This window comes from Siphateles boraxobius, unplaced genomic scaffold (genome assembly GCF_051911475.1).
Source record: "Siphateles boraxobius isolate OS27281-9 unplaced genomic scaffold, OSU_SipBor_1 49, whole genome shotgun sequence".
Lineage (NCBI taxonomy): Eukaryota > Metazoa > Chordata > Actinopteri > Cypriniformes > Leuciscidae > Siphateles > Siphateles boraxobius.
The window spans coordinates 7,871,278-7,886,591 of record NW_027509130.1 but is presented as its reverse complement, the minus strand read 5'-3'; the positions used below and the strand labels follow the sequence as shown (position 1 = coordinate 7,886,591).

At 38.8% G+C, this 15,314-nt stretch overlaps 1 protein-coding gene across 1 annotated transcript; it reads left to right on the top strand.

The window, feature by feature from the left end:
• Positions 1 to 1,104: 1,104 nt before the first annotated feature.
• LOC143710972 (cytochrome P450 2K1-like) lies at positions 1,105 to 5,139 on the top strand. Its single transcript, XM_077202250.1, has 9 exons — positions 1,105 to 1,556; positions 1,639 to 1,801; positions 2,294 to 2,443; positions 2,530 to 2,690; positions 2,845 to 3,024; positions 3,221 to 3,362; positions 3,450 to 3,634; positions 3,717 to 3,858; positions 4,600 to 5,139. The coding sequence occupies exons 1-9, from the start codon at positions 1,353 to 1,355 to the stop codon at positions 4,785 to 4,787; spliced, it is 1,515 nt and encodes a 504-aa protein (XP_077058365.1). The 5' UTR covers positions 1,105 to 1,352; the 3' UTR covers positions 4,788 to 5,139.
• Positions 5,140 to 15,314: the final 10,175 nt, after the last annotated feature.

Sequence of the window (15,314 nt, the reverse complement as noted above, 5' to 3'; positions counted from 1 at the left end):
TATGTTTGGGGTCAACTAGGAAGGGGTTTCCTGCCTCTAAGCATATTTATCAGCCATTTGATAGTTCAAGCTATTTTCCTGGCCTATCAGGTGCGCAGTCTGCCTTCACCTCTGCCTTCAGAAGCTAACTCTTTTGTGCCTCGGTGTCCCTTTATAGCTTCCATGTATGCCGTCCCACGTTATGTCATGAAGCAAAGCCAATCAGGACTGGATTAGTTTCATTTATACTTCAGACACGGTATTCTCGGGCATTCCCCAAAGTGTCTTACCGATGCAGTATCTCGTTCCCTTCTCAGGGAACAAGGGTTACAGTCGTAACCCAAGAAGATTTCTTTTTATGTTCTTAGATTTGGCTATAGCCCTGATCTGCTCTAAGCATAATGTATAGTTTAATCATGAAGGAGCTGAATATGACGTGTGAGATAATCTGCCTGAACTACTTGAATATCATACTGTAGCCTATTTATGTTTAATTCTAAATTATAATCTTAATAGAAAATGTGTAATAAAAATGTATAATTATATATTGCAATTTGAGATCTTATTATTGTTCTTGTGCTGTGTAGCGATTAGTTTCAGTTGGTGATTCATCAGACCCTGTTCCTGCTGTACAACGACCACCGATGATATACCACAAACCCTCTAGTCCAATTTTAATAAAGTTCAAGTATGTGCAAATATTTTTCAATTAAACATTTACACAATTACACTCATATCCTGAAAGCAAAGCATCTTAAAGCTGTGACTGATATTTTGTCACATTTAGGAGAAAAGGCTAACTTTGGTATGATTAACTGTGTTTTAATTCTCATCTAGTGTTTTAAAGTCGATCATTTACATGTAAATTGTTGAAATATACATTTTTTTAATTCTAGATTTGTGTCAATATTACTGTTGCTCATCTGAACACATAGATGGTCCAATATAAAGTTACGGTAGGCGAGAGATTACACTAGTTTGAAGTTTGATAAAGGTTGCAGTATCTCTGTGTGTCACAGTTCAGACCTGTTTTACTGTGCGTTGTTGGTAATGTAGACAATATCACAATATGTTGTACATATAAAAACCAAAAGGCGTGTTTTAATGATGTAAATTAAATAATATTGGAGCAAAGATTGTGTTAAACCCGATTTTTTGCTTTTAAAGCTTTATTGTTTGAACAATTTTCCTGTCTTGTTTTAGTCAGCTAAAGAAAGTTAATGATTCACCACAGGGTGTCATATACATGCTGATGTAACCACACCAACCCTCTATTCTCATGTTTTTTGTTTTTTTTACAATCACACTAGGTCCCTCCCTTACATATCGTCTATAAATCTGCGAGTGCATCGGTTCAGAAGCTTAGAGAGAAAATGGCTGTATTTGAGTCACTTCTGCAGTTTCTCAGCACAGGTACATTACTGGGCGCTTTGCTGTTGCTTCTGGTTTTGTATTTGGTTTCCTCTGGATCCAGATCTCAGAAAGAGGGGAAAGAGCCACCGGGACCCAAACCTCTGCCGCTTCTGGGGAACCTGCTGACCCTTGACCTCAAGAGACCCTTTGACACCTTTTTTGAGGTGAGAACTTATTACATTTAAAATGAATAGTGGTCTAACATTTTAAGATTTGTTTGTAAATGTCTTTCTTTGTCTCCTCCAGCTGTCCAAAACCTACGGAAACATATTTCAAGTGTTTTTGGGTCCCAGAAAAACTGTAGTCTTAGTTGGGTACAAAACTGTCAAAGAAGCTCTCGTGAACTATGCAGAAGAGTTCGGAGACAGAAATATTGGACCTGGTTTCAGGTTAATGAACAACGAACATGGTAGGTATCTTCTTATTTTGTGCCTAAAATGAATGTACAAACAGTAAATGCTAGACATTTTGCAAAACAAACACCTCTCCAGATCAATGAAATGTACTTAATTTGATAAACCTACTGAAGGAATAAAGATTTTCATTCAGTTTGGCACAAATGTGAGCTCATTATAAACATGCATAACACATTTGGTGGTGAATCGGCCCCTTTAACAATGAAAAAACCTAAAAATGTGTTTGATCAAGGAGTATTCGGGTTCCCAGCAATATTTGGTGACACAATTGTTTTTAACATTTTAAAAGTAACATAAATTCATGAATAGTTATTTGTGAAATGACTAGTCGCTTATTAACCTGACATATAATGCATTTAAGCAAGCTGACACTGTATAAGTCCCAAAGGTCTAAGGTTAATGTATATTTAACTCACAAAGTAATCATTTTCTGCTTGTGTTGTTGCTGAGACTCACAGTCAGTTGGTTTTGTCTGTGTTGATCAGGAATCCTCTTTTCCAATGGAGAGAACTGGAGAGAGATGCGACGCTTCGCTCTCAGTAACCTGCGGGACTTCGGGATGGGCAAGAGAGGAAGTGAAGAGAAAATCATAGAGGAAATTCAGTATCTGAAAGGAGAGTTTGATAAGTTTGAAGGTAAAAGCTGAAACACATTTATGGACATCTGCAATAATCCTCTTAGTTTAAAGGATCTTTGAGAGACATTTGTTTTTTCGTCACAGGGAAACCCTTCAACACAACACAGCCTGTGAACTACGCTGTGTCAAACATCATCTCATCTATTGTGTACGGCAGCAGATTTGAATACACAGACCCTCGATTCAGAAAAATGGTTGACAGGGCAAACGAAAATGTTCGAGTTGCTGGATCGATTTCTATGTGTGTATGTATAATTGGTAATGTTAACTAACTTGTGGTGAAATTGCCTGTAGTTTGTCCACAGACATTAGAAAGACCCAAAATCTACAAAAGATAATTTTGAAAGTGTATCTCTGGAGATCATCTGTCACTCAGTTTCCTTAAACATGCATTTCTAGATTTACGATGTATTTCCTTGGTTGGGCCCATTCCTGAAAAACAAAAGGATTATTGTAGAAAATATTGTCCAAAGTCGAGTGGAGATGGAGAAGTTGATCACTGGACTGCTGGAGACTCTGAATCCACACGACCGCAGAGGGTTTGTCGACTCCTTTCTCTTCCGCAAACAGAGTGAAGAGGTACAAAATTCAATATGTTACATTTTTTTTCCCCCTCAACATTTTAATGATGATGCCCTTTACTGCAATGATCAGACAATCAGGTGGAAGATGCAAATCATAAGTCTGCACACAATCTGAATAGGTCTTTTTTTCAGTTTATGTTGTTAGTGAAGTGAACAAATAGTATATGCATTTTGTGTATTGCATTTGACAGAAATCCGGCAAGAAGGACTCATACTTTCACGATGAGAATCTAATAATGACTGTGACAAATCTCTTTGTTGCTGGTACTGACACGACAGGAACGACCCTGCGCTGGGGTTTGATGCTCATGGCCAAATACCCTCATGTACAGGGTAAAAACACAGTAATGCCAAGAGTTTTTCTCAATGCTGAATCCAATGGTGTCCATAGGAACAAACATGCATTGCATTTGTGTGCAGATCGAATTCATGAGGAAATTGACAGAGTGATCGGTGGACGTCAGCCAACGGTGGAAGATAGAAAGAAATTACCGTATACAGATGCAGTGATTCATGAAACCCAGAGACTGGCTAATATTGTTCCCTTGAGTCTGCCGCATATAACCAGCTGTGATGTTCACTTCAATGGATACTTCATCAAGAAGGTCAGGCAGAAGAATAAATATTTAGGCCAATAAAAGATACCATGTGCATCTTGAACAATGTTTTCTTTCCTCCATTTTCTAGGGTACCACCGTAGTTCCTCTGCTGACGTCTGTTTTGAAGGATGCAAGCGAATGGGAGAAACCGAACAGCTTTTACCCAGAACACTTCCTAGATGAGAAGGGCCAGTTTGTCAAGAGAGATGCTTTCATGCCCTTTTCTGCAGGTATACGCAACTCTAAACACCCAGTATTTTGAAGAAATAAATATTTGATTTGGAATTTGTTAGAATGGAAATGAAATGGTCCAAACAAGAAGTGCCCCAAATATTGGTCTTTATTATGAACAGATAATACAATATACCCGGCGCCGGCTGGAGTAAAAAGCTCAGCTCAAAATCCTTTGTCTAGAGTTTATATAGTGAAAGTCTTAAAGAAAAGAATACAGGTCTAACCAATAGAATCAAACATTACATCATAGGTATCATATAGACGTTATATAACAGCTTCTTAATATGGGCAATATCCTGTTAGATTTCCAACATATCCCTGGGACCCTAGAAGCTTTTCAAACACACAATGTATAGAAAGAACGAACATTCAGGGGAGGAGGCGATTCCATCCTCCTTTAATGAATACCGGATGTTTAGCTTAAACACAAAAGGAAAAATGTGCAGACATGGCAGTTGTGCTGCCTAGAATAAAGATTGTATGTTCTGTTCTATACGTATGCTGAAAAGGAGAAATATATTTCTAACAGAATTAAAAACAGATATCTCTCTCTCTCTCTCTATCTCTCTCTCTCTCTCTCTCTCTTCTCTCTCTCTCTCTCTCACTCTCTCTCTCTTCTCTCTCTCTCTCTCATCTCCCCCCCCTCTCTCTCTCTCTCTCACCCCCCCCCTCTCTCTCTCTCTCTCTCTCTCTCTCTCTCACCCCCCCCCCCCCCCCTCTCTCTCTCTCTGTCTCAGGCCGAAGGGTTTGTTTGGGAGAGAGTTTGGCCAGGATGGAGCTCTTCCTGTTCTTCACTTCCCTCCTTCAGAGCTACCGCTTCACAACTCCACCTGGAGTGTCTGGAGATGATCTGGATCTCAAAGGAATAGTCGGAATCACGTTGAATCCGTCCCCTCACAAGCTGTGTGCGATCAGACGATCCTGATCCAAGAAAATATCATAAGTCCTTAGAAGAAAACACATAAATTTCACCCTCTTTCAGTATGAGTTGGACGATTTCTGCAAATATTTTACTAATTCTTCTCACTAATTGTATATATGTAAATAATAGATTTCTTTGATTATAAACTTCTCAGATAAGTAAAAAACTTTAATTGGAATTCAACATTTAGTTGCTATATTAAAAATCAATTTAGAATATTGTTACTGATTGTTTGGAGAAATAGCATGTTTATGTCACAATTATACATTGTTGTCATAATTTCTACTTTTTATGTCATAAATATGTTTAATATTTAATAAATCATAAATATGTGTCATTATTGACATTTATCGCATAATTTCATGTTTTAATGTCATAATTATAACTTTAATACAGTCTGGGAGCAGTCTTTTTAGAATAAATAAAAAAATATTTTGTGAAAGACTAACAATTGATTAGCAGAGCAACGAGGTACAGAAATCACCTGTTTTCTTGAAATTTTTAACTAATTATGCTCTTTACCACAGTGTTTGGAAGTGAAGAAGTAACTTGAAAATAATTAGCAGGTAGCTATCAAGTTATTCTGGAAGTTCACGCCAGTCAAGCTCAAGATTGCATCAGTTGACTCTCCCCACTAAACAACATGATGTCCAAAAGACGTCTTTGTCACAAAAGTCGGACGTTGAAAAGACGTCCACTGAGGAGCCAGAATGAAAGTTTTTATGACGTCTTTTTTTGACGTGTTCTGCACGTCCGATATAGACGTTCATCGAACCTTCGTACAAGGTTAAAAACTAGTTCAAATGTGGCCATTGTGGACATATTTTCAACATCATTTATGGTCTAATTTAGACAATTTATACTGTTTCTGGACCAAATAAACACTCAGGATGCATTAAATTAAAACTCATGTTTATATCAATGTAATTTCCTTACATTGTTTAGATGAGGTTTAGATGTTGATGTTTCATTTTAAGTAACCATTGTGGTGATGAGTGTTTGCTTTAGTTGGGCTCTTGGTCCCAATTCTTCTTACTTTAACTTTTCTGTGGCTGTTATAACTGTGTGTTTATATAACACCATTGTTGTGGAAGAGAAAGCCAAGAAAAAGTAAGATCGACTGTCATCAGCTCCTTGTTGATGATGACAAAATCATCACAAAGTAAGCATTTAATGTTGTGTTTAGACTTTTGTATTTATATCTGGCATTTATAACCACCAATCTTGTGGAACTGCATTATTTGGACCAGTACCATTAAAATGATCACTTATTTTAAGGTGGATAAAAAAAGCATGTTTATACAATGTTATTAGAAAATTAATCATATAGTCACACACAGACATCAAGATTTTGCGTATGATTCACAACAATGGTGACAATAAAAAAAAGCTTCATGCTGCAATGCATGATGGGTAGCTTTCAAAGTACAAAACATCCTTGATTCCCAAGCTTTTTTGTTTTGGTTGTCACCGTTGTTGAGAATCATATGCAAAATCTTGATGTCTGTGTGTGACTATGTGATACATTTGCTCAAATCATAGTGTACACATGCTTTTATCCACCTTAAAATAAGTGATCATTTTAATGGTACTAGTCCAAATAATGCAGTTCCACAAGATTGGTGGTCATAAATGCCAGATATAAAGACAAAAGTCTAAACACAACATTAATTGCTCACTTTGTGATGATTTTGTCATCATCAACAAGGAGCTGATGACAGCCGATCTTACTTTTTCTTGGCTTTCTCTGCCACAACAATGGTGTTAAACAAACACACACTTACAACAGCCAAAGAAAAGTTAAAGTAAGAAGAACTGGGACCAAGACCCCAACTAAAGCAAACACTCATCACCACAATGGTTACTTAAAATGAAACATCAACATCTAAACCTCATCTAAACAATGTAAGGAAATTACATTGATATACACATGAGTTTTAATTTAATGCATCCTGAGTGTTTATTTGGTCCAGAAACAGTATAAATTGTCAAAATGAGACCATAAATGATGTTGAAAATATCTCCACAATGGCCACATTTGAACTAGTTTTTAAACTGATACGAAGGTTCGATGAACGTCTATATCGGACGTGCAGAACACGTAAAAAAAAGACGTCAGAAAAACTTTCATTCTGGCTCCTCAGTGGACGTCTTTTCAACGTCCGACTTTTGTGACAAAGACGTTGAAAAGACGTCTTTTGGACATCATGTTGTTTAGTGGGTCAGCTGATCCACGTCTACCTATAAATACGAATCCTATAACAGCATCCATTTTTAAGGTCCATCAGTATTATCAGCAACTTTATCACGTTACTCAGAGGCTAAACGGTGATTTCGGCAGGCAAAACCACATAATCTCACTAGGAATTAAGCGAGAGAAATTTGTTCCCGCTGTCACGACACACACGGGAGATAGACAGCAGATCCAAGTGCAGTAAAGATGTTTTAATGGGTAATCCGTAAAGCGTAAATCCAGTCCAGGCAAAGGTCAAATACCGTGTAAACAATTCAAATACAAAAATAACAAAACACAAGGAACAATCTAGGGCTTGGTACCGAGTTCGGTACTTTTTAGGTACCGACCGAATTGGCTCGATACTACCGAGTATCGAAACATGTCTTGTTTTTCGGTACCAAGTTTCGGTACCTAAGTGGTTAATCTCGTCAATGTCAGTGAAACAATAAACATGCAGCATGATTGGCTGTGGCGGAAAAACACTAGTTTACGCGGATGCCCAGAGACGTGGCTCGTCGCACGTGAGGCTGTAGTGTGTGTGTGTGTGTGTGTGTGTAGGCGTCCAACCCAGATAGATAGAAAATATGTGGAAATGATCAAAAGTGTACCTATGTACCCGACTCAATGCCATAAGCACACGATGCAATATTTTCGACAAGATAATTGCTGCCAAGACCGGTAACACGGTAAATCTGATAAGGCACTTAAAAGCGCACAGAATACACTCGAGAGTAGAAAGTTTATCCGCCTTCGACTACAACAACTGGAGCGCGTCACATATAAACCAAAACTCAGCGTATAGGATACTTGCCTCACAGACATGAGAAATAGTTCTATATATGGTCAAAATATTTCTACTTTTAAACGAAACAATTAGAAATAAATAGTTTGATTACCTAATCCATATAGGCGCGCGTCAGCATCGCAAATTCGCAATAATCATATTTGCAGCCAACACGTTTAGTAAACACTTGTTCATTAATAAACAATTAAAATATCTCCTTGCTATCGTTTCCCGACACATCCATAATCATTAGGCTACTTTTGCCAGTGCTTTGCACAAGCTTCATGTGTGCTGAGCGCGAGGCATATATCCCGCACCCCAGTAGCCTATATTTAATTCAATTCACATTTATTTGTATAGCATTTTTCACAAAACATATCGTTTCAAAGGAGCTTTACAGAAAATGCATGTGTCTAAATTACAATTTAGAGTGATCTGTTATCAGGGGTGACTGTGTGTAATGCATTTCAATTAATTTTCATTCAGTTTCATTGTTAAACAATGCATTAAGTTAAGGCAGAAACAATGAGCTCATTGAAGTAAAGAATACATGTTGTTAAATGATTAGGAAGCATAGAAAACTTTAGCATTGATGCTTTTTTACAGACTCAAAATATGAGTGTAAAAAAGTCAACAAACTGAAAAAATAAAAGTTTTTTTTTAGGTAATGTTATATTGATAAAATTGGTATTCGAAAAAAGTATCGTTCAGGAACCGTTATCGAAGTCAAGGTACCGGTATCGAAAATTTTGTTACGATACCCAGCCCTAGAACAATCAGGAACAGACCAAGAAGTGTCAGACATAACAACGACTCCGTAACACATACTGACACAGACATGGAATATATACACACAGATCTAACAAGACAATGAACAGCTGGGACAATGATTACAGGAAACAGCTGAGTGTAATGAACAGTGATAAGTGACAGACAGAATGCTGGGAATTGTAGTCAATGTGAAGGACACCGTGAAAACGAGGATCTCTAGTGACACCCGGGGAAACACAAACCAGACACTGTGACACCCGCTCTCGGATTTCACCTCAGATTCGTCGCATTGATCAAAAATTGTTTGATTTGGAAGTGACCTGAGTTAGCATTGCTTCTCGCATCGCTGCATTATTGACATGGACTCGCTGAAGATATACTAGTGAGACTACCTTAAAAACAAAGTTCAGATGAAATCTGCTCTTCCACACAAGCTTGTAAGGCTATTTATAAGTGGTGTAACGAGACACTTAGCTCACGAGATGAGATGAGATTTATGCAGAATTTTCAAGAAATCCTCAATGACAAAATTCATACATTTTGAAATGAATGTCATTTCAGGTAAATTTTCTGAGTATTAATGATCATATACATTGAAAGACAACAACATACAAGCACTGTAAAAGGTTTTGCCACAAACTCAACTGAATGGCTTTACTTCTTTGCTGTATGATTTCACTTGAGTCTCTTCAGTTCAGACTTTACTGTACATGAATTGTGAGCTTCCAGAACTTCCAGTTGAGGCTGTGTATGACCTCCTAATTCAACTAATTTTTCACAAATTGAATTACTCTGTGTAGAGGGAGCGCGGATTCTACAAGATAAGACATTTATCAGACGTTTAGGCTCTGTTGCACAACAAATGGTCTTGTTATTCATCACGTGATCATTGAACTGTGATTCCTGATGCACTGTGTGTGACTGCAGCTTGTTTCGTTCTAGATGTTATTGGAAACATGATTGTTCTAAAGGCTATCTAGTTTCTATTGGAACATGCTTGTGTTTTAGGCATATCTGGTGTCTTTGCCAACATGCTGTGCTAAGCTTATCCAGGTATCCACGACATGCTTATCGTTGCTTTCAGCAACATTGCTTACAAATATATACTGAATAAAAAATCTTGTCAGTTCAACTTCTTGAAAATGTACTTCTTGTGGTAACATCTAAAATAACTGGTTTTGTTTGAATTAAATAAATTATTTAAGATTACTGATTATAACTGAATTCAACCAACCTGAAAAAACAAGGTTTTACTGAAGCATAACTGTCAGTAGATAGGCTATAACCTGATTTCTCCAGCAAGGTAATTGCTTAATTTGATATAATCTTTTTTGTTTTAATGAAAGTCCTTTTCCACCTTGATGTTAATACACTCAAAAACTTCATTGCCCTTTCTTAATTAATTGAAGAAATTTTTACACACAATTTAATTTAGTTAATTCAAAATAAATCAGTTTAGTTGGATCAACACAGTTTAGTTGGTTTAGGTCAAATTAATTTACTCTAGTATGTTTACTCTAGTACCTGAACTTTATTTAATTATTTGGAGATTGACCGGGTGTTAGAATAACTTTCTCCTTCAGCATACAATATAACAGTCTATGTACATTTCTTTATTCTAGCCAGCATAACTGCCACGTCTGCACATTCTTCTTTTCTTTTGTTTAAGCTAAACAACTGGTATCCATTAATAGAGGACTACTCAGCCCCTCCTTTCTCGATGTTCGTTCCATTCTATACATGTGTATTGTAAAGGCTTCTGGGCGCTCAAGGCAAAGATGGGAATCTAACAGGATATTGCCCATATTAAGAAGCTGTTATATAACGTCTATATGATATCTATGATGTAATGTTTGATTTTATTGGTTAGACTTGTATTCTTTTGTTTAAGACTTTCACTATATAAACCCTAGACAAAGAATATTGAGCTGAGATTCTACTCCATGCCGGCGCCGGTGCAGTGTATTGTCTGTTCATAATAAAGGACCAAGATTTGGGGCACTATTCGTTTGGACCATTTCATTTCTAACAATTTTGTTGCTCGTCCGGGATATCTCCAGACAGGTAAGAATTACATTTTTTAAAAAAAAGAAAAGGTTGATTCTTCCTGTCTGCTGAGAAAGATTGAACCTAGTGCCGTAGGCCCTACGTGGTTTTATCATATTTGGTCAAATCAACCTCGTGTTTTAATTAATGCGGGAAGAACAGGAAAAAGAGAGCTGATCTCTCTCTTTGTTTCTGTTAGTTTGTCCGTCGCATAGATAAATGCGGGACGTTTGTCCGTCGTATAAAAATACGGGATTTTATCCTTGTGTTCGTGATCGAACGCGGGAAGAACGAAAGGAAAATTGATCACTTTCCTCCGTTGGGAAATAGATTTGACATGAGACATTCGGCTTTTCTCTTGCAAATTCTATTTCGATTTATTTTGGTCCTGGTTGTGGATAGATAATACATTATTTTTTCTCTCTCCGTTTTTCTCTTCTCTTTTATTTCTCTCTTATTTCTCTCTCTTATTTCTCTCTTTATTGGCCAATTTACTAACAAAATAAATTTTCTACTGCATGTTTTTTATTTGTTTTCTATTTGGCCATACTGCAATTTGTTTAAGTTGTATTACGGAGAAATTTGTGTGTTTTGATAATGGGGAATAAAATTAGTCCACCGTTAAAAGACGAATCTCCAAAAGATTTTATGATTAGAAATAATCAAGCATTTTTTGCGGAGCCATATATGTCAAATTTAGCTGGCTGGTCAACTGGCAAAACACAATTAGATCCGTTTCCCCGTGAGGGCTCATTTAAAGACGCGGATTTACGCGCGGCAAAAGACATGATTTTTGGAAATTGGGGCGACCCCGATTGGGACTATTCTTACATGAAACAATCTTATAAAATTTGGAAGGACATGCAAAGTTATTGGAATAAGGGTCCGGAAAGAGTTGAGAATATTGCCAATAATATGATTCCAAAAACTGAACTGGCTGTGAGGGAGAGTGCAGTTTCTGCCGTCCTTACTTCCCCGGCCGAGAGTGACAGAAATTCTCTGCTAGGGGAGGGGCTCTCGCAGCCTATGGAGGAGAAAAAAGGCTCTCACAGTCTGTGGAACAGCAAGTTGTCCCGCAGCCTGTTGTAGCAAAAACCCCCCTACCTCCAAATTACGAGTGTATTCCGACTCTTTCTGAACCAAGAAAAAACAGATTATACCCTGATCTGACGACCGTGACTTTGTGTCCTTTTGTTGAAACTTCAGAAGGATTTAAAGTTCACCCGTTACAACTGTCTGAAGTTACTGTAATTTGTAAAGAATTACCGGATCCGTCTCGCATGCCACACCAGTACGTGTCGATGCTTAAACGGTTAACGGCGTACAGCCAACTTACTGGTCGAGACTATCGCTTTATTTTGACTAAAACATTGCCTTCTGAAATTACAGAGGAAGAATTAATTGATGAGGTTGATCTGTTAGACCCAGTGAACGACGCCCCACCCGTTCGGAGTATTGTGTTCAAAGATTCGGAACCTGTTGTTTTGTCCGACGCAACGAGTGCATTTAAGATAGCTGATTATGGAGATTATACTCCCAACTGGATTTGGTCCAGTCCTGGTAAATTGAAAAAAAATTTCAAACAACTGACTGCATTTTTAGTGAAGCTGTCTTCTGCTAAACAGGTCATTTCGCACGCAGCGAACACAAAGCAGAAGGTGGGAGAAAATCCACTTGCATTTTTTAATCGATTTCGACATGCTTGGATTCACGAATCTGCGATTCCTATTGATGAGGATAATTGTTTGTTGTTTGTGAACACGTTTTTGAATAACATGCACAATGAGACTGCACAAATGATTGGAATCACTACAACTAACATTAGTAACATTTCTGTTGACGAATTGGGAAGACGCTTGCGTGAACTGTCGTCTGCTGGGGCATTTGACAACTCCAGAGGAAAAGTTCCCGCAATGTTTCAAGTTAGTTCCGCTGTCCAAAATCGCCCGCCCCCCAATGACAGAGGAGACATGAAGTGTTTTTTTACTGTGGTTGTCGTGGACACAAGCAACGCCTTTGCAGGAAGAGAGCTGAGAGATTTCAGCAAAATAATGATAAACAGATGTTCAGGCGCTCTAATGGCTCAAGGCCAAAACCCCCTCCCTTCCTTACTCCCTCTGAACGGCAGAAGCCTGTGTATCCGACTTCATGGACACAGAAATGACTGTGCCAGGAGCCTTCGTTTGATAACTTTTCACAGATTTCAATGAGTTTTGCAAACAAGTCAAATGTATTGCCTTTTATTGAATTGAATGTTGACCGTAAACCATATGTTTTTTTAATTGACAGCGGGGCATCAATCTCATCGCTGTCTTCTAATGTCTATGAGGGCCCCATCACGGGAAAGACATTAAAATCTATAGGAATAGACAATGTTCCTGTGGTTTGTAATTTGACACCAACTTTACCGGTTACCTCTAATGATGTACCATCATTGTTCAAGATGCATGAGTTTGCAATAATTCCTGATTCTCTTTTTTGTTTGTGGGGAAGAGATCTAAAGCATAAATTGGGTGTTAAATTGGAATTTGACTCTGACTCTCTGCAACTCATGTTTCCAGCAGCCTTTTCTCTTACGACTGACACAGGAAGTGCTCCCTTTGAGGAGGTGTCTGCGACTGAGCTCGAACAGGAAGTTGCTGGGGTAAACCCGAAACTGTGGGCGGCGCATAAGGATGACGTAGGACTACTTGACATTCAACCTTATGTGGCCAACTTAAAAACGAATAGGCCTGTGATTCAAAAACAATATCCGCTTTCACAGGAAAAAGAGGAGGTAATTCGATTTCTCATTGATCAGTTTCTGGCTCAAGGCATTCTGGTTCCCACTCATTCACCTTACAACACACCAATTAATCCAATCAAGAAAGCAAATGGTTCTTGGCGCTTAACGCAAGACTTGAGAAAAATTAATGATTTGATAAAACCACTTGCTCCTATTGTGCCAGATGTACAGTCTATTATTAATTCTATCCCTTTAGACCATGCATTCTTTTCTGTTATTGATTTGTGTTCCGCCTTCTTCAGCATTCCTGTTGACCAACAAACTCAGCCACTTTCTGCTTTCTGTTTTCAGAATTGCCAGTATACGTGGACGCATTTGCCCCAGGGCTTCAAGGATTCTCTGGCCGTTTTCTCCGCTGTAGTGTACGCAACGCTGAAGGATGTCAGACTCCCTCCTGACACCTGCCTGCTCCAATACGCTGATGACATTCTCGTCACTGGTACCTCTGCGGACATGTGTGCTGCTGCCACTACAATTGTCTGCAACGTCTTAGCAGAGGCTGGTTTCAAGGCATCTAAGGAGAAACTTCTGTGGGTGCAGAGGAAAGTCAATTACCTCGGTCTGCGGACAGAGTAAAAGCCATCGCTTCATTCAAGCACCCTCCACACGGAAGCAAGTGCAAAGCTTTCTGGGACTGGTCAATTACTGTCGATTATGGGTGCCGAATTGTTCCATGTATGACAAAATCCTGCGAGACGCTACGCTGGATGACAAAGAGGACATTACATGGACAAGTGAAATGGACCAAGCGTTCAGACATTTGAAATCCTCTCTGTTAAGGCCTCCCGCCCTCGGCCTTCCATCATACACCCGAGATTTTCACCTGTACGTGCACGAAGGTGGGGGTACAGCCGCAGAAATCCTGGCCAAAGAGCATGGGGGTACTTTCTGTCCAGTAGCTTATTTGTCTAAAACTCTTGATCCAGTGACTCGGGGGCTCCCGGCCTGTTTACGTGCAGTGGCTGCTGCAGCGATCATGGCGCAGGATGCTGAAAGGGTTGTTTTATCACATCCACTTACAGTTCACACATCAAACCAAGTGGGCGCAATCATGCACAATATTTCTACTCAACACATGACGGCCCAATGCCGTTCTGGCTATGAAGCTATATTGTTAGCAACTGCTAATTTAACGTTGAAAGTAACTTCTGTTATTCATGGTCCTACTGTACATCTGCACAGGTTGTTGACGGATGGTGAATTTGAGAGTGATGACCACGACTGCCTGACCAGAATCCAAACTTCGACTGCCTGCAGGCCAGATGTGTCTACATCTGTCCTGGAGGAGGGAGATAATTGGTATATAGACGGATCCTGTTTCAAGCCAAATGACAATTTATACTTGAGTGGGTATGCTATTGTTGAATTACCTGATCGTGTAATTGAGGCATATTCGTTGCCATATAAATCAGCACAAGTAGCAGAATTAATTGCTCTAACGAGAGCTTGTCAATTGGAAAAAGGTCAGTGCATCAATATATACACTGACTCCAAATACGCGTACGGCGTTGTCCATGATTTTGCTAAATTGTGGGAAGAAAGAAATTTCAAAACCTCCGACGGAAAACCAATTTTCCATTACAACATCGTGGCCAAGCTCATCAGTGCAGCACAGCAACCATCGAAACTTGCTGTCAATAAAGTACCTGGTCATAGGACAGGTGAATCGGATGAGGCTAAGGGAAACAGGTTTGCAGATGAAGTCGCAAAATGGGCTGCTAAAGAAGTAATACTTAGTCCATATGTAAATGAATTCGTCGCTGATTAATGATTTGGATATTAAAGTACTACAAGCTAACCCTACACAAGCTGATTTGATTCATTGGTCCGCGAACGAAGTAAAACCAGATCAAGCTGGTATTCTAATAGACAAGCAGGGTAGAATCGCTCTACCAGCATCCACCGTTG